This window comes from Galendromus occidentalis, unplaced genomic scaffold (assembly GCF_000255335.2).
Source record: "Galendromus occidentalis unplaced genomic scaffold, Mocc_1.1 scf7180000075836, whole genome shotgun sequence".
Classification (NCBI taxonomy): Eukaryota; Metazoa; Arthropoda; class Arachnida; order Mesostigmata; family Phytoseiidae; genus Galendromus; species Galendromus occidentalis.
The window spans coordinates 196,183-223,251 of NW_003803826.1; the positions used below are offsets into that span (position 1 = coordinate 196,183).

At 51.0% G+C, this 27,069-nt stretch overlaps 1 protein-coding gene across 1 annotated transcript; it reads left to right on the top strand.

Annotated features, from left to right (window-relative positions):
- Window positions 1-1,869: 1,869 nt before the first annotated feature.
- On the top strand, window positions 1,870-27,069 carry LOC100908341 (GATA-binding factor C). Its single transcript, XM_003738229.1, has 4 exons — window positions 1,870-2,056; window positions 24,705-25,009; window positions 25,808-26,172; window positions 26,997-27,069. The coding sequence occupies exons 2-4, from the start codon at window positions 24,764-24,766 to the stop codon at window positions 27,067-27,069; spliced, it is 684 nt and encodes a 227-aa protein (XP_003738277.1). The 5' UTR covers window positions 1,870-2,056; window positions 24,705-24,763.

Below are 27,069 nucleotides of genomic sequence, written 5' to 3' on the forward strand. Positions count from 1 at the left end.
TAAAAAATTATCACCCGGAATACACGTCGGCTTCCATCTGCATACAATGTCTCTCGACTCCCGACACAGCATGTTTGTGCCTACCTGAGTCTCTATAATATTATGATTATCCTGCTATCCCCTCCTGACGGGTGCGAGGTGCCCTCACGGCTGTCAGCATTATAATTGAAATTATTACAGCAGGCGATTCGGGTGACTTGGTTGACGTTTGCACCTCCGCGTACCGCGAGGAAGAGGAATTGTCACGAAAAGTTTCCTCTGGAGCTTCTACTTCTCAGCGATACCGGCCAGGACCAATAGAAAGCGGAACTTCCTAGCGTCTCGGCAATCCGATCCAGATGCGGGTGTAGAATTTCGGAGGTATCAGAGATCAGAGTAGCATCAGAGACAACCCTGCGCTCAGGAAGATCTGTGCTCCGCTCCGGCAGGAGGATTTCCGAAGTGACCGAAGACTCGACGACTCATTGACTACATTCGCGTCAAGCGGAAGCGCGGTTCTTCCTCCCGCCCTCAGAAATCCTCCATCACCTGCCCACAAGGGAGGGTCGTGATCGATGTCTCGCTATCAGATCTCGCAATCGGAGACCGGAGAAGCTCCAGCGAAGCTGATGCATATGAAAATGATAAACTCCTTCCAGCTGGATCACATTGCGAATTTACAATGGTACAATTCAGAATAGAATCGAACGACAAAACAGGAAACTCCCGCACAACGAACGGTTGGCTTGCTTTCGCATAGTTCTGGACGTAGTTTATCCAGGAGAGGGTTGACAATCAGAATTTCCCCAGACTACTTGGTGCTGAGTTGCGTTTCTACTTTGCTGGTAGCAGCCGACCTTGTAATTTCACGCCGGTCATTCAGTCTTCAGCGGAATCGTCAACTTTTCGAAATGAAACGGCTTCCTCCTGCATCCCGCCTCATGGAAGTATCTCAAGGATGGGGCAGACGCGAAGTCTTTTTCTGTTTATTTTTTCCCGATCCTACCTTCACTCTTGACGAGTTCGGCATTCGGCTCAGTGATACCCATCAGGCGAAGATCTGCAAGCAAAACTTCGCACATGAGTGCTTGCTTCTAATTTCAAGGGATATCACACGGGAAATTGCTGCGATCATACACCCGCAAACATCAGATCCCTCGAGAAGCCCTCGACAGGGAATCTCATGCGGAGAATTCGGCTTGTTAGAGAAAGTCGGGATCATTCGCCGCTTGGAGAATTTTCCCTGAGCAGACTGAATGGAGAGGCGCTGGCATCCGAAAAAGCCGCGTGGCTATCCGACAAGCGAAACGCTATGATGTATACATAGGCGATTCCTCGAATTCACGTTCAGGGAGGCAAGGGCTCCGGAGCCATGGCACGCTTCCATGCTCCAGCATTGCGGACGAATAAAAAAAAAGGAAACATGGAAGGGGTGGGGATGAGCTCAGCCCTCATACAAATCCCACACGTCCTCAAATCGATGTGCTCAGGGTGGAGATGGTTGACCCGTTCAGGACGCATTCTGGATTGGGGATCGCGGAATCCGGGACGCATCTCCGTCCGCTTTTATACATAAGGGATACATACGCATGAAGCTCGACCACCTCAGGCGGAAACTCATGCGATTGTTCATTGTTCGCGCGCGAATTTCTTTCTCGAATTCAGAGTGCTATCAGCTGCGGCCGCCAATACCCAATAGCAGTCGTAGTCGCCGCCTCTCCTCTCTTCGGGATCTTGTTGGCGGCGCGCATCACCGACCGCTCAGAGAATTCAGCTGCTGCGACCGCTTCACATTTCCCGAACAAGAGAAAGAGGGTTTTGTGTTGTTGGGTACAGTCGGTCCGTCGGTCCGGCGATCTGTTCTGTTGAACGAGAGCTGCTGATGGTGGTGGTGCAGACTGCTGCTCTTGCTTTGGTTGTGGTGGTGCTGTATTTGTTGCTGATGCTGCTGATGTTTGAAGCACTAGTGCTGTATACGGTGTTTTGTTGTGGAGGCTGCTTGTCGAAGTACGCGTTTCCTCCTCATGCTGTGGTGGACTGTGCGTGTTGTGCCGTAATTGTGCTTCTGACGACAGAGGTAAAACCGATGTCTGTGAAATGACTTAAGGGATAGATCTCTACAAACAGGGCTATCCGCCCGGATCGCTCGGAGTCGACTTTATCAGTGATAAGGAGTGTTATCTCCTTGAGGGAGGCAGAAGCGGGACAGCAGAGGCTTCGAGACCATGCGCCGATTCGAACACTTGGTTCCAGCTGAGCGGAATCAAGCTCGATCGGTGTGCTAAAGCGACGCATTTAGGATTATAGCTCGAGAACGCATTCGACGAGAATATATGAATTCTCCTTATCGGCTCCGATCCTCGTGTTCTCGCATCGAAACCGCCGCTCGGGTCTCGTAATTATGGTCCGCCATAGTTTCTGTGTGTAGTTCTCTTCTCAGAAGCAAACGCGGAGTTTCTCGGTAAGTGTGAATCATGAGATTTACTCGCTATGTCAAGTATCCTTCGAGCTGTACCGAGTTCCGACCCTCAGTAGAATCGACTTCAGGCTACAACGGATGCTCCCCTTCTCCCAAAAGTTGAAAATCTGATCATCGCTGGTGACATGCCAACGATGGGAGCTTATCTGTTGGAATGTCCCGTTCCCATCAGAGATATTCGATCGTTGGGATCAGCTCCGGCACTCCTAAATCCTGGAATACAACGACAGAGAATCTCGAGTCTTCGCGTAGCTCATTCGCATCATGTAGGTACATTCCATGGCCGGTAGAAGCAGACTAGAGTGACATTATCGGGGCGGAACGTCACGTTAGCCGTGGAGGGAACGTCTTCTGTGACTTCCGAATATGTCACGCTTTCTTCCTCGAGGGAAATTCCAGGCTCGCTGATTGACAGTACCGCCGTTTCCGGTACTTTGAAGGATCGGCTAGCGCAAAGATCGACGTTTGAGAGAGGTGAAGATTTTGCGAACCTCGGCGCTTCTGGGATTCGGTTGAGCATAGAGCTCGCTCGGTTGTGAGGGTCCGTGTCTATTCGTTCGCTCACCTGGATCCAGGCACGGCGATCGTGTAGCAGAAAGGTGCGAGTGCGGAGACCTTCCTGCTTGTTGTGACCGGGCATGAAGACACGTGCTCCTAGATATCAGAACTCTCTGAGGTGGCGGTGATCACGCGGTGCGAGTGTACCTACTCCCGGAATCCCACATTCACGCGAAAACGGGAGGGAGCGGGGAATTCCGGGGCTAGATCGAGACATGGATCAATGCTCTGACAGCGAACGATTCGAAGGCCATCTACGGAAAACACATGGGTTCACACGAATAACTTTCTTAATACTATAATCAACAGCCTGCGATTGAGGAACCCGAGACGGAGTATCAGAACGCGAACGATTCAGACGTAAGATGACGCTATGCGCGTAACCTGCATGCATCGAGTGAGGAGTCCGAGGCAGGAGGCTGCCGTTTCATAGCGAGGGATGCCGTGCCATCAGCACATATACACCTTGAATCGACCGTAGGATCCGATATCGAGCCCGATCGAGAAAAGTCCCGGATAACTCTCGATAGGCATAAAGGTCCTCTCTCGCAGTCTCGTCGTCCAGAATTCGTGCAGAGAAGAGACCTGCCAACGTGGGAAGTGGACACTCGACCCTCGGCACTAAGATGTTGAAGGGGGCGGCTGAAATCCACAGTTTCAACCCCGGTTGGCAGTTCCGACTGTATTGTATTCCGATACGATTCACGGAAGCGGGGTCATCGAAATGCTCATGTTCCCTCATGGGAAGCTCTGGATACCGTGTGCTCTTGGTCGCGTCTTCAATCCGTTTCGGATCAGCTGTGAATGAACTCCATGGCGTTTCTGATGCCGGAGGAAGAGACATCCGCGCATGTTCGAGAATCCACGAGAGAGGTCATTCAGTGAAAGACGCCGTTTCCGAAACAACTCCTTATGTGGAAGAGGCCTCACTTCGGCTCTTATCTCACTGCTAACCAGATCCTGAAATCGAAGTGATCTCGCAGAGTTCAGATTCTTCGATTTTCGGATTCAGCATCTCGCGACCTCCTCGCCTCGAGGAATCCCAAGTGCGCACTCCGCTCCTGACAATGAGCAGTGCTCTGCCACCCGCCGTGCTGAGAGACTCGAGAACGCCCTTGGAGGGCAGTTCGAATCCAAATTCGATCCGGATGCCAACCGTGATTGGCGCAGATCTTCGATAGAAATATGCGTCGCCGATGTTGGTTACCGGAAAACCGCACGAAATTGTCCGACAGTCCTCGGCAGCAGCTGAGGGGAATGATCCGGGACCATAGAAATCTATTATTCGATTTTCCCGACTTTCAATCGATTGAGAACATAACGTGAAAATTCTCATATCGGAGAGCCGAAATTCTGGCTCTTCGAAAGCTCAAGACGTAAATATCGTGGGTTTGAAGTACCACGCAAGAGCTTTGATTGACAATCTTCCGAGTGGAAGCGTTCGCTCGATTTATCTTCGGTGTTTAATTAAGCGGACGAAGGATACTGATTGAAAAGTTCGATCTGGTACGCTGGGTCGTTCGTTACGGTTGCAGAAGCTATCAAGAGCTATTCGATTGATCTGCAAAGGTGTTGCTTTTACTGCATTTCATGATGGAGCGATCCGCTCTCTCCCATCTCAGCCGAGCGAGTTTTCGTTTCTGACTTGATTCGGGAGTCCTCTATTCGCTTCCCGGACGTCGATCTTGTGTATCTTGCTTACGCTCAGGTCGCGATTTCGGATGGAAGCTACGGCAGCCTCATCCTGAATTCTCGATGCTTCGAACCTTTCCGATTCGGATCAGCCGCGGAAACTGTTCAAGACCTGCGTGTCGAGGCTCAGCTTGGAAATGAAGCAAAAAAAAACAACCAGAGAACTCTCTGACCGTCCGACTGAGCTACGGAGAAAACCGATGACACTTTACAATGATTCCGGCATCCGTTTCTGGATGACTCTGATCCGTCGGCGGATGGTTTTTCCGGAGTACAGCGAGGAACAGGGAAGAAGGCAGGGAAAAGGAATAGCAGACTTTGTGTTCATCGTCGATGATTGTTCTGTTCTTATCGCGATGTTCGGAACCTTGGCGGCGGCATACTACTAGCAGCAAGAACAGACTTTATTTTCTCTCGAACGACGAAACGGCGCGGCACTAGTGTATAATTTGCTTGTGAAGTAGACGCGATATGCTTAGACGTCGCTGATGATGTCGACGACGCCGATGATGATGTCCTTGTCAAAGTCAAAAATGTTCGCTTCCATCCATCTGTCCGTCAGCTTGCTTGCTTGCTTGCTTGGTTTGTTCATTCAATGAAGAAATGATGGACAAGCGAACGGTAGAGGGGATAAGCGTCCGCGATGAGTGGAAAGGTTTCTGTGCGCCGATAACAACAGAATCCAGAAAAAGAATCGTTTGCACTCACGGCAACACCAACGTCGGTAAGCCCCTCATATAACCAGGCTCGGCCTTCCGTTGTTCTTCGTTTTCGTCATCCGACTCCGAGCGATGAGGTTCGTTTTCTCTCGGGTCGAACCACGAACGGAACACATGTACGAGAAATGTACGCCGAACGACACGACGCTTCAAGAGTCGTTCAATGTATCGATCCGCAGTGCATTCAATCTCCAGCAAGATTTTATCCCTCCGCAATCGAAACGAAGACGATATTCTTCCCGAGGACCTCGAGCTCGTCAGGCCTTAGCTGAAGATTTTCCAAGTTGAGGGAGAGCTCCTCGAAGCTCTGAGGAAAGTTCGCTCCGAATCTACGTTCTCGTCCCGAAGAAAAATCGGAAACCTTCCGAATTTCGTTGCAGACCTTCCCGATTCAGATCGACAGCCCCCCTTGAAAATTCTGAAAATGGGAATTCCGATGCTCGAACGGGACTTTGAACTCGGGTCGCAAGGCCTCCGATCTTCGAAATGCCGATAGCGCTTGATTTTGATGATCCCCGATTCTCATCAAAAACCCTCCGGGTTCAGGGGACTCACCGACTCATACCCTTGTGAGCCTTCCGCCCCCCCCGATTATTCATTAGCTGAGAGATGACAGTCTGTAAAATTCAAGTCGGAATCGTCTCCGAGCAGAGCTATCATGAGCGAATTGGTGCTGAACTTCGTGCTCACGGTACCTGCTCACCAAAATGTGGAGTGGTTCTTCATGAAAACGCAGGCAAGCAGGCAGGCGGGCGGGCGGGTAGGCAGACAAGAAGGCGATCCAGCGGTCGTGAGGGCTCTGAGAAAAAAAGAAAGCTTCCGATGGATGGGGCCTTCGAGTCGGACCGCTCCGACAACATACAGTAAGAAATTCGGTTGCTCGGCTGACGAAGCTGACGGACTGAAAACCCCAACGACGAGTAACGCCTTCGTCTTCTTCGTCTTCTTCTTCTTTTTCACGGCTGAGACCAGCACAACGATAAGGAGGAAAATTGAACGCAGCCAGTCAGTCAGATTTCGTTTCGTTGAAACGATTTCGCTCGTTCCTGCGGAGGATTTTTTTGTTCGATGTTTTCGTCGCCCGGTGTCTTGTGACCCTGATAAATAATTCGATTCGTCTTCGAGTCTGAGGGTTTGACGATTGCCGATTTATACGTGTCTGCGTGTGTGTGTATTGAGGGCGTGTCGTCGCCACAAAAGTCCGATGTGTTCAGCTTCGCTATGCTTTCTTGATTCCAGCGGTGTCGCAGCTTCTAGTAATTCATGCATCGCTTTGCATCCGTGATCACACAGATGATGGCGGTGTTGATCGAATTCGGTTTTGGCAAGAGTGGTATTCGGATTCCGCCGGGAAAATACCCCGAAATCGGATGGCGCTTCCATTCGAAGTTGAGGCAGGAAAGTGCGATATCCGTGGAGCAATTCGTGCCTCAGACCACACGACATTAATGCGAATTCTGAACCACATTCACCCAGGATCTTGAGAAAAAGTCTCTCCTTCGCGGAGTCGTTTACTCCCTGGTGAGAGCAGGAGAGAATCCTGATTGTGCAAGGAGTTCTCCGGCGGCTCTTTCACACGATCCCGGAATCGTTGACTCGGAGCACCCATACGATTTCCTGCTCTTCCTCGCCCCGCTGAAATACGTCATCTATGAGGTTCGCCTTCCATATGGATACGTTCGTCATCGGGCAATAAGGTACAGCAGGTAGTTTTACAGAGTCTCCGTCGATCCGAAGTTCACATCTCGAGCGTGAACGCGTGCTCCGGGAACTCCGCGATTCCGCCCAGAAACCCGTCGCACATTAGGCTGCCAAACCTACGGCTCCTGTCTGCGACGCCTCCGGAAGCCAGCGAGGCTCTGATAAATCGAGCCGCTTCACTTTCATCGATGTTCACGCCTGATAACCAGAGAGATCAATTCCTTAATCCATGTTCTCACTTGTTTCTGGACCTTATCAGCTTAACGAGCAGTCGATAAAATCACGACGAGATTCGGCCGTCGCCACTGGATCCTTATCGGAGTCCCATAAAAAAACGTAGACCCGACGAGAGAGCAATTAAGTTGTGCAGAGAGAATTTTGATCGACCCATCCATCGGTGGAATAGTCCCCGCAATCGATGCCTGTTCCGATTCCTTTCGAATTGAAATTCGAAAATTTCCGCTAGGTGTGACCGAGCTGACTTTTCTCTTCACACTGACATCGACGGCAGCGGCCGCGAGAGCGATCATAGTCGCGACGGCGACGGAACAACACGCTGGTAGACGAACGCAGTTACCAACCACACCCAGAGTTGCTTGCTAGACGAGCTGGCCAGCTCTCGCTGGGCCTCTTATCACAACAGCACCACAAACGAAACACCGATCGATACACACAAACTCTCTCTCGATGAGTCCCTCGCTCGCTCTTCCACGTATTCTCGCGCCGAGACGCGGCGCTCGCGCGAACGATGTTTGACGTTCTCCATTCTATTCTTCGATTCGCTTGTTCATCAAGGAATCAGGCGTGTACTAAGCTCCTTCAGTGACGAAGACTGATACAATGAGACCGGATTCTCATTTCTGGTCGCGATCACTCATCGGCATTATTAGTCAGATCGTCATCACAAGACCTCATCGTTAGCCGATGGAGCGGACTGGGAGCGCTCCGTCTCCCGTCTTCAGGGCTACTGCGCCTGCGGAAGATACAGACGCGTTGCAAGATCAAAGATAATTTTGGGTTTAGAAAATTTTTCGTGCAGTATCGGACGGCCGACGAGAGTACGAAGATCCCCGAAGTCCGCGGATGGCTCTCTAGCGTTCAGCGAGAAAATGACGAACTCTCGGCATCCCGTCCTGCGTTACGTTCCGCCGCTCATCTGAATTTCGACTTCCCGGCCCATCCTCCCTCACGAGTTCACCGGCCCACCCATTAGGTCGCTTCAATTGAGAGCCGACGCCTGATCTCACCCCGATCGGGAGAACCCCCCAATGCCTCAAGCGACTCCCCGACCGGTCTATGATGGTGAATTCCGCAGATATGGTCGCGCGGTCGATAGAAGATCGCGGCTCGGAATCATCTGGTTTTCAATTAAAAATCGCTCAAGGGTGCTGTTGATTCGCTCCAGCTGTTGACTGACGTTTCAATCTGTGCTGGACCCTATAACTCATAGCGAAGACTCGTGATTGCTTAACTGACCATCCCTTCTCGGGCTATACGTGTTTTTTCATTCAGGCTTCATTAATCAAAACTCACATGAGACGACCATGTCGTCGTCCACGCCGTCTGTCTGATGGCTCCACGGCAATTTTATATCGGTTCGTGGGTCGGCGGTTGTCGGCAATCTGAAAACGCTGATCAGTTCGCGTATGAGGTTGTGGCTTCATGGCGCTGCTCTCCTAATGAGAGGCCGGAATTGATTTCAGAGCACGAGAAGCTGCTCTAGTCGAGACAATGTCAATCGAGGATGTCTCCGCCGATCTTTCCGAATAATTTACCGAAGATATGATGCCGCGAGTTTACCTTTCCCAAAGCCGGTGATGATGACGCTCACCGATCCTACTAGGGAACGACTTTTTCCTCTTGTCGGTGAGTCATATAGCGCTCATGAACTGTTTTGCATACTCGACAATGGAGCGATCAGCGTTCGAAGCTCTAAAAACTAAATTCTCTTCGTGAATTCCTCAACGATAGCTCAAGTCTCCCCCCAAGCCACCGATCACATCCATCATGATCCGCGATACCAGCGGAATTGCTCATTTGATGTATCAAATGCTCCATCCTATCGCACGATAAGGATTCAAGGTCAAATTTATTGTGGAAGAAGTACAAGCGAGAATTCTGTTACAAGCGACGAAAACTGAAGAAGAAGGTCGTTTCTTGAAGTGTTTCCAAAATATAGTTCGGACCGTGGACGACGGCTTGTTTGATGGATGAGCGAGGGCCAAAGACGTCACAGCGTGTGATACGATGACTTGGAGTTCCGCTGAACGCTTCATAGGGGCGAATGTTATTCAATTACCATCCGATCACAGTATCTTCGGATTTCCGTTTTACAATCGTTGTGCGAAGCAAATCCGGTGGTGAGGGGCCGAATTCGAGCGCCGCTCGAAGCTTCGTGGATGCGTTAGGATCATGATGCTGGAAAGATTCCTTGGCGAAGCCTGATATGGAAAATGGAAAGCGTACATACATATGTTCTGATTCGGCGCGAATAACACGTTCAGGCCGACGTCTCAAGCTCGAATTCAGTCGAATCCCCCATTCATCTTTCAAGGAGCAATGCCAACCGCGGAATACGTCTTTTTCATCACGGCTACGTGGGTGATGCGTGGGCGTAGCACAGAAATTTGAACTTTGCTGACTGAGGAGCGAGCATACATATGTCAGAATATTGGGAAGAGCGAATTCAAGAGCCGCTGCGATGCTTTTCTTTGGGTTTCGAATCGGCAAGCGTAGCGATGAGCCAACGATAGGAAATTATTCTGTGGAGACGTTTCCTTCACTTTGGGATCCGCAAAACGCAAATCTGAGTGCGCTGGTCATGCGGCGTTATCCTCCTGATTTCCTCCGATGCGAATCTATAGTTGTTTGCGCTCCTTCGGTGATCCATTCAATCGCCGATGATGCCATTAGCGTGTGTGAATGGCAAGGACTTCGCTGAAGATACCGCTTCATTACTTTTTTATATATTTCCGCTCTCGCGGAGGGCCATTTGAAGCTGTCACCATTCGACTGGTGGCGGTGTTTATGTTTCTCGGATTGATAAGAGTCGTAATCCGATTCTGTCGGGTGTTCTTGAAGACGACATTCGACCGCGCGTGCCATAAACGACCGATCGGTCGAAGATCGGCTTGCAGTTGTGGAAGCATTAAACTTCCGACGTAATATTTCTGGCTACCGCTAATGTCTTGCTGCTTGCTTGTCAGTCAAATGTCTGATAATCGAATTGCGCGCGGGCATCTGGGGCTCTCGTGATGCATCCGCGTTCGGCTTCTGGCTTGCCGAAGATGAACAAGAATGAGGAATTTCGTAGACGTAAACGTGTTAGCACATCAAAGGGCATCAACCCCTTGAGAGACGCCCGAGTGAACGTTTCGAATGTTGCTTCGGAACAGTTCGCCATCGGTTAGAACAATATTGTCCAAGGGAACAAAAGGTGCGCGGATCTATTGCGGTCTAGAAAAATCAGAATTGACGCGGTGTTTATTTTAGAAATTCCGAAATTGAGCGAACTTCTCAATGCCGGTCGAAGAATAAAAATATATTCTGATCGCCCGTGAGCGAATCATCGGAGATTTTTTGACGACTGTACGCCAGAATCGGGTGCTTTTCTCTGTGAAAATCATTCAGCTCGCTTTCGGTTATCCAAGGATTCCGGCGTATCGCACACCAGTCACATCGCAACGCGAGCCTTGGTTGATCTCAGACGTTATGAATGAGCGCGCTTCGTTGGCAGATTTAGTCTCAATGCGTCATGGTCTTTCACTGACGGCTATCGGACAGATCGGAGAGGATTCCCGGCCTAAAGCTGACGCTCTCGACATGATTTTCGGCGAATTCGCCAGACTAGCATAAATCCGCCGTTGAGCCGGACCGTCCGCAAACGAGCCTCCGTCAGATTCAGACGAGCACCGAAGAGTGTTCATCAGGGTAAGAGCATGAGGAAAACGGAGCGGAAGATATTTAATTTTACAAACAATCGCTATCAGGTCTGACGTAAGGACCGTCGATAAAGACAATCCAGCAGCCTGACGGAAATGAAACGCAGACATTACATTCCCTTCACCGCTCCGCCGGCGTCCAGGTTTCCAAACGAAGGTTTCCTGCCTGCTCTCTGTTCCCGCTCTGACTCTGCTCATCGACTTCTGATTCTGTGTCGCGAAATCGTTGCTTCTCCGAAATCGGAGCAAATGAGAGACGGGGAGAGCAATGAGAGCGCGAATTTCCCGCGGAAAAACGGGCGTTTCTGTGGGTACGTTGTAAGGGCAGGAGATCTGAATACGGCCCGATTTTCGAGTGGATGTCGTGTGAGAGAGGCCAGCTTGGGTTCCTGGGGGACATCTGTATGCTTGTGTCTAATTGCAGCCTATGCGCTCACATTTCTGAAGCGGCGAGCGAGTCACCGAGAAACACGAAATGAGGAGAAATGGCTGAGTGGAGGAGAGCGAGCCTGGTGCGTGTAATCGTCGGAGACGACAACAACATGTGAGCAGGTTCATTAGGATAGCCATGAGAGATAAGACGGACTGCATCGAATGACACCAATAGAAGCCTTGTCGGCGACTGGAGCGAACGCCTGCCTCAGTCTGTGTGTAGGTTGAGCGGTTGACGTTTTGGACTATCGATTGATGCTCGATTGTAATCGATCGAAATGAGACGATCCAAGATCGAAGTAATTTAGCCTCGCTATTAAATATCGCATGGGGATGACCATCGTGAGTTAATAACGGATTCGCGGAAAAAATATTCGAAGCAAGGGGTACATTAGTCCGTAAGCACGCCGGTCTCATGAAAGTGAGGTGATGTGAGCAGTGAGTGGACGACCGAGGAAGTCATGCCGAACCATTAGGCGAAAACTTGGATTTGATAAGGGACCCAACAATGGACTTATCTGAGCGAAGTCGGAAATGATACGGATCTGTCCATGAGAATCGTCAGCATTCTACGTCACGGTTTCATCGCTGACGACTAAAGTCGCAATAGCCGGGAGCCAAGGATTCGAATTGTTTATTTGTACGCTGCTGACTCCGAAGGACTCTCGGATTAGCGAGCATGCTCTCCGAAAGACGCGAAGTCCCGGTGGAAGGTGAGCACCCGGACCCCGGACGCTCCCATGAGGCGAGATCATATTGTTGTATCCGATTGCAATCACTCACTCACGATTAGTTTCGTGACAGCTGATGTATGCCCTTGTCGTCGTCGTCCCTCCCGTATAGCTGGAAATCGATCTCACTTACTTCACCAGATTACGGTGATGAAAATTACGACCCGTGATGTGAAAGCCGTCATACTCAACGAGCAAATAAAATATTAACGTCTGTATAGAAAATTATTCAATGATGTGGTAATTAGCTCCGGCCCACCGTGCTGGCATTTTTTCTCCACGAGGAGAGATGGAGAAGCTTGGAATGAATGAAGTCGCCGATCTTCCACTCCTTGACGACGCGATCGGCATGTCGAGTCGCGCTCCCCGAGTTCCACCGCGAAATCCCGCGAAGAGCTCAGAATCAACGCTCGGGATAGTGTCAGCAGAGTCTTTCGCTAAGTCTCGTCATCCCGGGGAAAGCTTTGACTTCAGACTTTCCGGTGAAGTTCGACGGGCTTTCTGCCCAGTCCGCACAGGCGCCCCTATCGGATCCGAGGGAATCGACCGCTGAACACTACGCGCGAGACAAGTTATTATCCCAGAGTTTTCACTTCATTCATTCGTTCATTTATTTTATCGAGGGATCTCATCTTATCTCTGACGTGGAGTTCCATTGTGCTGCGTCCAGGGCGCAGATCTGACCGAGCACAGGCTTGTAGTCCGTCTGCTGCTGTAAGCATTGCTGAATAGGCGCCTCGCCGACCGAGCGCAAGTTATCTTTGGTTTTTATCATTTGTAGCTACTATCTGATAGTTGCTTAGCTACGCATAGTTCTCTTCGGGGCCCTGTGGCTCTGTCGATCTCCGATAAGGGTCTCCGAACAGAGCGCCCGAGCGGGCCAACGATCGCCCGGCCTACACACGCTGGAACGACGTTTGCTCCGACAGGATTGTCTGAATCACTGCGCCTGCCTGTTATGCTGTGACTGTTCCCCTTGGACCTCTGGGTGCTATAGACAGTGCGCTTCAGTTCGGAACCGGCCATCTTGAACGTTTCAGAAACACAGGGAGAGAGGAACAAGGCCTCGCCGAGCCTGTCCGCATCGGAATAAGGTTTGATCTCCCGCGAAAGGTAGAATCATACCCCTCTGACGCTTCCTCCCGGGGTTATCGTTATCGTTCCGAGGGAGGTTCCTTGTCTGATTCGCTCAGTGGGATCCCAGCCGTGGAATGCATTGAGGAATCCAGAATCAAGATAGTGCACATAAAGTCATGGATCATGGATATGAGTTTCTAGCCTAACGCATCGATACCGTGACCAGATGTTCCACTACCAACCTGGAGGAACAGAGGCGGGTTTTCGATTAGGTACGATTTCTGAGAACAGATCTCGGAGCGGCGATCGCCTCGGGGGATGATCTGGGCCCTCGTCGAAATCTGACAGGGTTCCGAACGTTTCCAAGTCTAGCCGTTTGCCGATGCGTCACTTCATTCTTTCCGCCGGAAGACCGGAATCGATGTCTCTGGGTTCAAGAACGACGAGCGATCAAGGAGTTGTATCTGAGGCTCCGCTCCGATCTCCCGAAGCCTCGAATTAAGTCGCACCGATCTCATGATCCCCAGACCGGGTCAATGCTCCCTGTCGCAAGCCAAGCTCCGTAGATTCCAGGCTCCGGCCCATCGAGAGACGGGGTGATTTTTTCGACCTCAAAGCGAAGGCTCAGTGATTATTATTAATTTATTATTCTCGTTGAAAATGCGATCTAGGGCTAGAGCGTCCCGGCATCGCTCTATAGCCTCTTGGAAGACGAACTTTGGAAATTCATAGATACGCTCCGCTCATTCGGCGCGGTCGTCTCATTGACTTATTAGCTCTTCGGCTAGAACGGAACAGATGTTCTTGGAATATCTAGAACTGTCATGTGAAACACGAATTTTAGAAGCTCCCTAAAGGACGAATGTTCAAAAGGCGAGCGGACGGTCTCGGAGAACACACCGGAACTCCGACCTTTTCTCCCCCTCGCTCCCCCGGGATACAGGGTGATCAGAAGGTATTTCTTCCTTAAGATAATCCCTGGAGAGGGTACGCTTGATTCCACCTCGCGGCAAATCTTCCAGGTAGCACCGAAAAGAGCTCTCGGAGCTCGTCATACGAGTCACGTGTAAATCGCTGAATGCGAGCATGCATCTGACGTGAGAGAGAAAATCACCCACTTGAAAATGGAGGTTGGGAATTTCGTCACATTCGGGAGCTGAGCCTTCTCCATGGTGACATGACGCTGTTCCCGACATTTTCGGCAAGTCTAGAGTCTCGACGTCTACTCGGTTCTACAAGCGCCAGGAGGCTTTTCTGAAAATCGCTTCGGAGACATTATCGGTCTGCGCTCCGCCGCTGATTGTCGGGGCGAGCAGTCAGTCAGTAAGTCAGTCATTCAGCCGGCGGAGCAAACGGGCAGACATGAGCTACGATGTAGTTAACTGCATCATCGTGTCTGAATGTGTTTCTGCCACGCCGTGTTGGACATGCAGAGCCATGTCATGCATCGGAAAGCCTGCACAGTGACAACGACATCGATTCTGTCGTGTCGCGGAGGAATCTGGTCGCGTGAATGGAAATTCCAATTCGTTGCATTCTGGTTCATTCCGTCCCTCTGGCGGGATGAAACTCACCATAGCATAGGGCGGAGAAGCATTTCGATTCTTCGAAAATACGCTCCTTGAGTCGAGTCTGAAAATTACTCAGTCGCGTCTGACGGCGAGTCGTTCCCGCTAAATCACGGCACGGTCGCTCCAAATCAATAATATAGTCGATTTATTACTATCTAAATATTATTGTTCTCGTCTACGTCGTTGTTGTTATTTTCGGCTGTTGGTGCCGCGATACGTAACCCGTCCCATGATCGCGATTGAGGTTACCGCTTTAGATTCTATCGTTCGCAAACGTTCAATGGCTTGCCTACCAGCATATGCGACATTCAGCTGTCCCACCAACGAGTTTTCGAACGTGCCTGAGCGAGGTTCCCCTATCGGAGGAATGCGTTATAATCATTACGCTTTCCGCCATTCCCGTTGTCGACCGGTATCGCCTCGATTCGGAGGGCTACCAGAACTCGCATGAGAAAATCTCGATTAGGTATGGAGAATTTCCAGAAGCCATGTGCCCGGAAATTCATCGACAGAGACGCTGGGACCGATTGGGAAAGCCTTGATTCCTGTGTTCCTTGATTGCCTCCGCGGCGGGGCGGGGTGAATCCCAAAAATCAATAAAAATAAAATAAATCCCAAATTAAAATGAAATTAATCCCTGGGGTATGTTCCAAGCTCGGCGGACCTTTATCAAGGAATATGCTTATCAGCTACGCTCATCTGCTCCTCGCTCCTGTCAGCGAGGTTCGCTAGAGGAAACCTGAAATTTCGGCCCCGTCCGTCAGTATTGAATTCGCATGGAGTGGACGACGTGTATAGAGCACGGTTCCGGATCAAGCGGTGGAGTCGAGTGTGGAGTACGTAGTGGGATCGTTCGGCGGGTTTCGACGCTGTCAAATCAGCTATCAGGCTGATTTAGAACCGGTCGCTAATTGACGTTGTTCCACTGATTTATCGCATCGCCGCAGTGGCGGACGTAGCAGCCTAACCACCCAGTCACTCGACTTGCTGTGTAGTTGGCCGCCGCCGACGACCAGGGAGTCATGGTTTCTGTTGGCTCTGTCACAATGGCGAACGTAGCAGCGACGCCAGATCGCGCTTGCCGACTCGACGAACAAACGAACAGACAGACGAACGAATGGACGGGCGGGCGGTCGGTCGGACTGGCTCTCCTGCTTGTTCAGAGCGATAGTGAAGCGCCGATAGCGTGCAGCATCTGCTGATGTTTTTGCCGCTGTTGCCGTTGTTACCAACGACCGCCGCGCAGAAGCCGTATCTCGTCCCCGCCTTCAATCCAAGTCGACGGAGGAATGATGTACATCCAGGTCCTCTTGACACCCCTCGAGGCAACTTCCGAGAAGTCATGGCCGCGCGCTCCTCACCGTGAGCGACAGGAGCCGGAACGACATCCGGGATTTCCTGCATATACCTAGAGATAAGATCCGAGAGATTCAATCGATGGCTCAATGTGGTTGATGGAGCACACGACTGACACGAGAGGGGAAAAATCCGCGGAATAGAGTTTTTTCATTCAGTCGGCTCAAAATCTGAACTCAGCGCGAGGGGAGCAGAACAGCACAACGCAACTTCAGTGAAACGATAAGTACCGAGTCCGCGGTCACGGAAAAAGAGAGAAATGGTCCGGAAATTACCTGGTGAATGGTTCACTTCGACCTTCAGTTTTTTTTCGTTTTTTCTTTTTCGCCTGATACTCGTCGAACACGAATCATAGTCAGGAATCACATCGGGAGCGAGAGGGATTTGATTGATCGAAACGAGAGGGATCGATCGACAAAGATTGGATGGATATGGATGAAGTTACGGATAAGGAGTACAAGATCAGCTCGCGGAGCTGCGGGCGTGCGAGTGAGCACCGTGGAAAAGATAATCGAAGAAAGAATAGCTGAACGTTTTCTGGAGTCGTGAGCGACGCATCAGATAATAGATAAAGTCCCCGACAACGAAAAAGAAAAAATCGAAGATGGCGGAAAAGAGAGGGAAAACTCAGAAAACTGCTCGGAACTTCGCTTTTTTTCTCTCGGTGATAAACGCCTCCGCGAAAGGACGTTTCGAGCTAACTTTGAAGCTGTCATGATGAGAACCTTAACTGTCAGTGTTTTTCTCCCTTTGGAACGAGTCACGAAAGACTGCGTGAGAGTCGCCTTCGCGCGTACCTTGTCGGGAGCCGTTTGTTGTAGAAGCGACACAACGACTCTTCACCGTTGAGTGGCATGAGACCTTGCTCGGAGCATGAGAGGTGACATTGAAACCGAAATCAGATGATTCCAGCCTTTCTGGCCCCAGAGGAACCGGAGGGAAATTCCGTACTGAAGCAAACGCGATCGGCGGCGGAGCGATCCAAATCTCTACCTTGATCCGGAAAGAATGTTAAATCCGGTAGATCGAACGATCAATGATCATGTTACGTTCGACGAGCGAGCCGGCGTAAGTCGCCGTGGCTCTTGGCACTATCTCTCGAATTTGACAACGGCGGACAGCTGAGCTATCGGAACATTCGCGACCCATTTCTATTCTACTCTCGATTTTCCCGTGTTCCTTGTGTAAAGCTTCTCTCTGCTTCGATGATCTCCGCATCGACCGAGCACCGCCGGCTGTTCAGGCCTCTTCTCGGATACCTCAATCGAACTTATCTCCAATAGATCCGCCGAACGAGTGATCTTCAATACCGATCGTGATTTTCCAGGAAACTTGTGACTCAGGGATTCGGGGGAATTTAATGGTGCCCAAGGACTGGCTTCAACGCGTCAACGAGTGCTCCGGAATGGAGGAAGATTCTCGGTGCCAATGTTCCTGGGGAACTCTTTCGACTGGCGCGTCCAAGATCCAAATAGAGGCTCTGGGAAGAAACTCGCATCTTCTCCGAAGCACCAATGCCTCTGTTTACCTCCGTCAACGGTGTCTGTTAACAGCATCTCCTCAGGTCTTCAGGTTAGTCGAGAGGGATGTGTCCATTCCTGCTCTGAAGGGATCGTTGCCCGTCCGGCCTGTGAATTTTCAGTCTCCTGTTTTTGGAAGACGTCCTGCTTCGATTAATCAGCTCTCGGTGTTGGTTTGATCCGTGTCCCGTTCGGACGCGATCGGCGGGAATAAGCAATCAATTAGTTCGGAATAGCAGGAGCCAATCGAAGTTCCTGGAAACTCGATGATCTCAATCTCATGAGCACCCCGTCAAAATATCGGAGTTCGTCGACATCCAACACATGCGTCTGCTCGGTTGACTGTCAGCCCGCCGGAAGGAGGGATTTCTTCTAATGTTTAGAAACGGTCGTGATGAGAATGTTATCCTAATGCGTGTCGCTGGTCTCCCGGTTCTCTCGGTTTATTCGCGTTCGGTGCGCGTACCGATTGGGTCCCGGAATCTATTGAGGAAAACTTCCCTGCTCGCCAGTCAGACTCTCGCTGACTCGCTTCCAACTGGTCTCTTCGGTCCGATCATCGTCGTCGTGGTCGCCGCCGTTGATGTTCCGGAGAACTACGAGAGCGGATCAGATCTGAGACGCGAGGCCCAAGCTACGGCCGCTGAGCTGCCGCTCAGCCAGACGAGCTGCGGCCGACCTACCGACCGGGTGGAGGATCTATATTTAGACAATGTTTATCACTTGCGAGAGAGGATGTCTAACCATAGATAAGAGCGCTCGCTGTTCCTTGCCGAGATTTCGGAGATTCTAGCTCGCTCAGCTCGTGAACATCTGACTCCGTGGTCTCAGACGCTCCTCGACCGAGCCGCCCCATGCTCGCTCTCCCTGTCGCGTCTTCGACTTGAGCTTGTTGATTAATTCGGCTTCCCGAGAGACGTGGCCGCTTCTAGCTGTGCGTGTCAAATCATATCTCCCCATGCTTCATCCAGTATCCAGTGGGATGGTTCGGGCGGAGAAGATCAGTTCCCGGCACTGGAATAGGTCCCGGTATGCGAGCTGGTCGGATCATCACGCTCCCTACCTTAGATACAGATAGGTGGCAGCTGTCGGATTTTTCCGTCACCCATCGTGGCTTCGACTTCCGTTGCAGATATCGAGATTGATAGAGAGCTTCTGTGGGACAGCCCGGAATCCGAGAGGGTGACGACCGCCCGGAAATATTTGGATTTTCTGTCAAGCTCCGCTGGTGTTCGCTAAGTTTTGCGGTCAGGGGACTGCTCGGTCCTATGGACGTTTTAAACTCTGGATCAGATGTTCTTAGACCGATGTGTGGCCGGCGTTTCGGACTTTTATTTGTTATTAGTTTCGGGGACTGTAAATTTCTCATCGTCAAATGCAGTCATCACTCCATCTGCGATACTTTTTCTTTTATTAATATCGCCAGCATTGCGGGAGTATGCGAACCTGAGAGTAGCGGCGAGGGCGCGGTGATCTTTGCAACGCCAGCCCGCCGGGCGGGACGCCGGGGACGATCCAGGAAGGATCTTTATTAATTCAGTGCGCCGTTTTCTTTTTCTTGCCGAAATCGATTATGCTCGATGCCCATTGGCGCTATGCGCTCCTCTCTACTGGTCTCATGCGGGCGGAGGGATGGCTCCAGCAGAGGTGATTCGAATTTATTCGAATCGGCTGTCCGATCATTGGATTCACCGATTCAGTCGACGAAGCGAGGACGCAATATCGATGCGACCAAGGAATCTGGTCTTGAATAATGATTGAGCGCCAAATAATTTTAATCGATCCATCTCATGACGTTATTGGCGAGAGCCGAGCCGGCCTGCTGGATATGTGGCCCGCAGTCACAAGATGGGCTACCTCTCTCGGGCGCTTTTTATTCGATAGAAAGCTCGGGATGATCTCGAAAAGAGCGTGGAAGATCTTCATAGAAGCTGCTGCCTCTTTTTGACTCTATCCAAACCGGAATTCTTGTCTGATGCGAGTGGGTCGAGGAGAAGAATCTCCCTCCGATAGTTCATGAAGGTGGCTCATTCGCAGCCCTGAGCCGGATCAATGATAGAAAGAGTCTCGCCTCAGAGGAGTTCGCGACTACTCTCAAGTATTTCCATCTGGAAGCGGAGGGGAACCGTTGAGCGATGGGTCTTATACCGTTCGACCCCCGATTCTTATTTATAGCGGCGATCAGGACCGCCTCGGCGAGACAAACTACTCGCTCTATTGATGAGCTGTTTTTTTCGATGTTCTGACGATGGTCGAAACCGAGACATGAATTGCAACGGGGTGCTCGAAAAAGGGTCGATTGACGACATTTCCATGGAGCGCTTAACCATGACCGGCATCGTCAGGACTAGGTTGCGCGTGGGTGGCTCATGGGCAGAAATAATCCCTCAGTCGATCAGCCCTTCCTTCCCGTTTGCCCCCGAGCCGTCCGGTTTGACGTCAGCAAGGACTCGACTCGATTCGTGAATCACTTTCATCAATCGTATCGACTTAATTCCGCGCTGGGGCTGCATTACGACTCACAATTCGTAAGCGACCATCGTTGACGCTTCCTTCGGCCGTTGAAATAGAATCGCATTATATTCCCGCGAGAATTCAAGGGCAGTGGAGCAGGTGTGAGAAACCAGCGCGTTTGCAATGTTGCGGAAATCGAAAGAAGGATTGCAAGAACCAGCATGCAAGGACCGGTATGAATTTTTCGGAGTATCTATACCGTGGTTCTGGGCAGAAACTGCTCGTAACTTCCCGCCGAGAGCTGTTCATGTGTGGTCGCATCATCATTGCTTATTCCTCACGTCTCACGTCTGATTCAAGCCCTGAAAAAATATATTTAAATTGTTGAAGAGAATCACCCCAGTGATGGATCATTTAGAAACAGAGGAAATCGTTCTACTGACTGACCGAGGCTATTGACAGACTAAATATTTGTCCCTGGTGCCGGTGACGATCCCCCCCTACCGGCGCCGTACAAACAATTCGCGACCGTGTAGGTACATTCATTGTTGTTTCTTCTTTCTGTTTGCGTGGTCCGCAGATAATTGACCGGCCTGCCTGGGTGTCCCATCGATCGGATTCCACGACGCGATCGGAATATCGCGGGTTGCATTCCGGGAACGCGCTCAAAATTTCCGAGTGACTCTTTTTTACACGACAGAATGCTTTCGCTCGCTGAGTATTCGGCTGGATGAGCTCATCTTCCCATCGTCGACATCTTACGATGGGAACGGTCATCGAGAACCGAATACCCGCGACGAGAAGTGGAACGTTTGGCAGCACATCTCGCTGTCAAGTTTTTGATGGAAAATTGAAAAAGGGAGAAACTCGCTCGTTTCTTGTGATTTGTCGATACGCAGGTCGACACGACCGCGCGGCCGTCTCAGGCAGCAGTCGTTGCTGGGGCTCGATGAAACCGGTCTCGTATACGATCCGACCTAGAGAATGGGTCCCGTGCCTTGGCAGAAAATCACTCGATTTCATTGACGTGCCACACCACAGGAGCGTACGAAGAGAACGAGTCGGGGAAGAAAAATTGCGCTTCTCAATTACACAGCTAACCGGATCAGCGAAGGGAGCGACCATGAGACATGAGCGCTCGACTTTTCCGATTTGTTGTGGTGTACTCTTCTCCTGATTGATTTGTCGAGGCCAAGTCATCCTGAGTTTTTACTTCGACTCTGAGCTGATCTTGGGTTCTGCCTCTGGATCATCCAAGTGCATTATCATGCGACGTCGGATGAATTCAGGGCCGGTCTCTTGAGGCTGGGATTTACGGGTTGAAAAAACAAGAATCGTTCACAACAATTCGACTTGAGGATGAGCTGCAGAATGAATTTCAATCAGAGAACTTGGTGCAGTGTCCCGATGGGGAATATATAATTCGGTGAGGAACCGACGCTGACGTTTTCTCGACGATAAGCCGCGACCAGCCTTCGACGAGACCGGGCGGTCAAGGCGACTTTTCGTGAATTCCAGGATGCTCGATACCGGAAATGAATTCCAACGATTTGGTTCCTTCGGGATGGGTCAGGGAGGAGATCGGGGGAATCGGAGCAGGGATCTCTGACCCAGGCTTGGCCAGGCTTAGCGTCGAATGATCGTCGAAATAAACTGAATGAGCGATTCCTTCGCATCGAGATCTCCAGCTGGTACCGATCGGAATAATGAAATCGACGATTTCGGTGACGCCATGATGCCGACCTAGCTCGCTGTCATTTCTCCACGATGCCAACATCGAGCTCAACGGCGACGTCGAAGGATTCCTCTAATACCGTTCAGGAATACCCGGAGCTCTTGATGACGGTCGCGGCGAACGACAGTCGCCCTGTGCCTGTAGGCGCGCACGAGAGTGGCTTCTGTGTCGGGTGTTATCAGTTGCCGTGGGTCTCCACGCATCATGCGGGACGGATCACTTGACTGTGTTGTTCCTGATGTTGCTGGCTGCCTGTTCGGCCGCTCATCCCTTACACAAGTGAGCGACGGCGGTGGCGGCCGCCACGAGACGACATCATCATCAGGCGCGTCTTCGATCGCTCGACGTGGATGGAGCCGTCGAGGAGGAGGCGAAGGCGGGCCTGAAATGACGATCAGGGCGTTGCATGCAAAAACACAGACTGATGCCATCCATGCTTCCGCTGCGAGGGTCGGCAGAAACGCCGCTTCGAAACTATTCAAATTATACGTAGAAGCGTAGACACTCTGCCGTCGCGCACGATGTTTTCCACGATGTTTCGTGGAAACGTTCGTGAATGGGGTTAAGGCGGTGTCGGATTTGAAATTTAATTATTGGAATCCGTGGAATTGGCCCAGGTCTTCAGAAAGCCGCGCCGGTGTCGCCGTCAAGGAGAGATCGCATGTTTGTGGGTGAACGCGAAACTCGCGGTTCCTTCCCTTCGGGTAGATATAATTCAGCCGGAGGAAATTCCCGGTTCTCGTGTTCCCCTCGCGGTCCCGGCCTTTGACACTCTCGATCCCGGAAGCAGAGGTGTGAGACAAAAAATCGGGGAGCGTTCTCTCATTCCGTAAGCCTCCATCTGTAGTCTTGCTGAACGGCGGCCGGCGCAGAAATCTGACCATCTTAGAGTCTGACTACGATCCGACCAAGATTTGACGCGCACAAATACGGATTGAGCTCGGAAGTACGAAACTCAAAAAGCCGAGGATTTCCTCGCACGGTATCTGCTTCCCCTGCGACGCGCTGACTGACTCACTGACTGAAGAGCCGAGCAACTGCTAGCTGGCGGTGATCAGTTCGGAAAGTTCAGCCCGAAAAGCGATCCTGCAGGGACGCGACGGCAAGCGGCGGCTGCCCAGAAAAACGAAGAAATTTGAACGGAATGGTTGAGAATTTTCTCTTTGTGTGAAGGCGGAGGGCTGCGGACCCGCTTCCAGAGGATTTTTTCTTCTTCTCCTCCTCGTTCTCGCCGCGCGGTCCGCAGACGACCTGCTGGCGGCGGAACCGCATCTCTCTCTGTCTGAGCGATTGAGCGTCCGGCGATAGCAAGCGGGCCAGCCTGTTCTCAGTAAGCTTCTGTGAAAGCCGAGTAACTCGTGGATATTCATGACTCGGTTTTCAGTCTCAACTCTCGGTTGAATCCTAGTCACAATCTCAGTGACTGCGAGAGGAGCGGAGACTTCCTGCCCATGAACCTTCCGTCTCATCATTTCTTCTGTGTGTTGGAGTAATTCGAGATAGGGTTTTGTGGTTACTCGTTTGTGGCCACTTTTGCGGGAATCGGCGGTGTTCGTTGGAAGATATTCGATATGTCGATTGGCTACAAGAAATTTGACCGTGACATTGGTTGAATCGTCATCACCACAGTCGTTGCTTTTCGTTAAAATGTATTGCTGCCGGACAAGGGGCGGGCCGGCGGATGAGCCGAGAGAGACGATGAACTAGGAGTCAAGATCAAGGGTTCATTCTAGATGAAATCGAGAACCACCGAGACGACGAGAGCAGAGGAAGATCCGATAGAGAATCCGGCCTGCGGCCCTCGGTCCGCGCATTTCCATCTCCTCATCCGTTCAGCAAACGATCTTCCTCCCCGGCTGTATCCGGTGGCGTTGCATTGGAATGTCGCCCCGCTCTCGGGTGGTGATTAACCTTGTCCTCCGTTGGCACGAGGGGCAAGAGATTTGTGCGATTCAGTATTCGCCCCAGACGAGTGTGAGCAAGGAAGATCCCACGCGATCTTCTCCCTTCCGTAGTGAATTGTAGCTGAAGTTGATCAGCCCGAGTAGCTTCCGACGTGAGTCTTGCCGGATGCTCGAGATCTGACCGAATGTTTCTTCTTTTTTTCAGGTGTTTTCCGTGGCTTATGGTGGGAGCCTGATGACACTTCTCTTGACTGCGTCACGGTTCGAGGGTTATCCATCGAAAGTACTCTTTCGGGTTTTTCTTCTACCGCATGCTCAGCATGACGACGGAGACGCCCGCGCAGAAGCTCAGAATTCCTCACGACACTTCAACGCACTTCAGTAGTGCCGCGACGGCAGCGACGCTAACGATCGCAATCGTTCATGCCGACGGTCACAGACAGAGCTGTGTACCCGAAAGTCACACGGACGCCGCCAACAAAACTTGCGACTGCGACTGATAGAGACTTCAATATTTTAAAAAGAGATTTCCTTCCAGGTACTCTTCCAGCGTCACACCGCATCGCCATCGGATAGCATTAAATTCGTCGTTGTTTCGTCTCCTTCACCCTAACCTTTAAGATTTGTCTTTCACTCGCTATGTCTCTGATAGCTTTCTTCGTCGTTCGGAGCGAGGCACTGTCAGAAGAAAAGTCACAGCTCCTAACGATTAGTTGCACGGCCTCGTCCAAAGACGGTGATGAAAGCTCCGCTCATTTCGCATCCGAATCCAGCACGACCGATTTTCGCTCTGCATGCTTCGTGATAGATATCGGAGAGCTCACCGTATCAACTAGAACTTGTCTGCCCTTACAGCACCTCTGATTCAAATAAAAGCCGAGGATCAGGAGATCCGACCCGATGTTGAGTGCGTTATGTGTGGCGCGACCCACTCGTCCCATTGGGCCGTCGATGAGGGCGGGAATACTCTGTGTAAAATGTGCGCTCAGTGCGCGCCCCCTCGGAGTGAATCCGATTGGAATTCTCGCGAGAAACGCAACGGAGGATCTGCGGGTATGGTTTGCCACAACTGCAACACGACAACCACGACACTATGGCGGAGGAACATCGAGGGTTTCCCCGTCTGTAATGCATGTGGCCTCTACTATAAGCTGCACAATGTGAGTATCCGGGCGACTTTTCATTGCTGGTGGGGTTCAAAAAATGAAGAGCCCTCTAGCTTCCGGAAGGTTTGATAAAGTTATCGATTCGGTGATGCGTCGATCCGCCTTGGTCGAGGGTCACGAGTCACAAGTGAAGGAAATAATCCATTTGTCTCATTCACTTTCCTGATCTGATCGCCGAGCAGATTTTTCTGCGCATGTCCACCAATTGCAATAGCGCGGAGGACTACTGGCGTCATGCATAAAACATGATGATTGATTCGGTGTGCGATGTTTGCATTGAAGACGTCGATGTCGATCCTATCTATTCATTTATTTACCCCGCAAAGAGGTGCCCTCTTCCTTCACCGACCAAGTGTTCGGCTGTCTTGGCCCGAAGACTCGGTTATTAATGGCAACTGAGGACGGGCTCGGCCATCCGGTCGGCCAGATTGAATATCGTCTGATTCAGCCATCTTCGAGCTTCATTGCGAGCTTCGATCAGAGCTAACTGTTCTGCGGATGCCGTACCTTCGGCTTGAACGTCTTCATCGACCACCAATGAAGTGCGATGAAGAAAGGAGACCGAATTCACGAAAAGGAGGCTTGGCCGCGAACAGGAAAAATTCGCATTCTCGGTCTAGACCGTGAGAGTAGAAAGCGGAAAAAATATTCGTTCTCTTCATCCGCTATCGGGCATTGATGGAGAGTTGATTTGCCCGAATCTCCTTTCTAACTTTCCGTGATCATCGCGACTTCCCTTCCTATCATTCTGTGTCTCCTCGAATACCAAATCGTGATGTTGCTTAATTGCAGACGAACCGACCGCTGGCTCTCAAGAAGAAGGACATTCAAACTCGTCGCCGGAAAAGCGGTGGAGGTCAACTGAAAAAGAAAGATCTCCCAGCTTCTTCGGGCATCATCAATGTCGGCGGTGGAAGTTCCCTCGGAGACCGGGTCCCTCCTATTCTAAATCCCTCACTCCTCACGGCCTCCATGGGAGCCGCTTGGCAGATGCTCGGACAGAATATGGCGTTGCAGACATCATTGCAGAATCTGAATCAGAGCCTCCAGATTCGGCCCATATCGAGTCCGCAGCCCTCACAACAAAGACAGCTCATGGTCCAAGTCGCCGGCAATCAGACTCCGCAACACAGTCGAAGTCAATCTCCATCAGACAGGTGAGTTAGCTCAATCGAATGCGATATGCTTATATCTGTCGGTGCGGTCATAGTCTCGGGGAAAGAATACGTCCTCAGCTAGCGCGGTGTATCGACCTGCGCGGAATGGTGCGCTGAATAAAATCCGTGCCTAACATATCTGCTCGAATGCAAATAAATCCCATGAGTCGAACTTTCTTCTGAGCTCGAAAAACCCACGTTGGATCGATCGACCGGCCGGCCGGCCGAGCCACAGATAGGTTCTACGGGGCGAAATTCGTCGTTGGGTATTCTCGAAGTCGGCGCTCATAGTGACACTAGAGGAGGTTTTCGGATAGTGAAAATAATCGTAATTCGAGCCCGTATTCATAGCTCAGTCCCAAGTTTACTGATAACCGAGAAATCGCGCATTTTCATTCAGCCGAATCATGCTCGGCATCTCGGATCGTTTACGCGGTGAAGGATTGATTGAGGAAAGATAAAGAGATATCGATGATATTCTCGAATGAGTTAGCTATGGAGCAAATACTTCCCGATATGAATTTTCCGTGAGGTCGATGTATTTCGCCGCTGATCGAGGTCAGCATCTCCTGCGACGTGTTAGATTGAGGTTATCAATCGCTCACGGATGATCCCATATCGTCGTCGTAGCTCACCTGCAAACATGAAATTATGGGTCATTTCACCGGAGGGAAACCGGGGTTTCCATCCGCCGCATCCTACCTATGTTTTCTCGAAAATAGTTTCATTATATTATTGACGATTTACGAGCAAGTCCCAGGCTTCCGATGGTGACGTCGACTGATGATAATAATAATAATAATGTTCGAATTTCATTCTTACAGACTCGTTATTGCCATGCCTTCAAACAGTCAATCCGCGCTGAGTATATCGCAGTCTTCAAACGAAGATCTATGA

Coding starts and splice junctions, on each gene's coding strand:
- LOC100908341 (XM_003738229.1), top strand. CDS start 24,764: ATGTGTGGCGCGACCCACTCGTCCCATTGGGCCGTCGATGAGGGCGGG. Junction 25,010..25,807: donor TCTACTATAAGCTGCACAAT/GTGAGTATCCGG, acceptor GCTTAATTGCAG/ACGAACCGACCGCTGGCTCT. Junction 26,173..26,996: donor AGTCAATCTCCATCAGACAG/GTGAGTTAGCTC, acceptor TCATTCTTACAG/ACTCGTTATTGCCATGCCTT.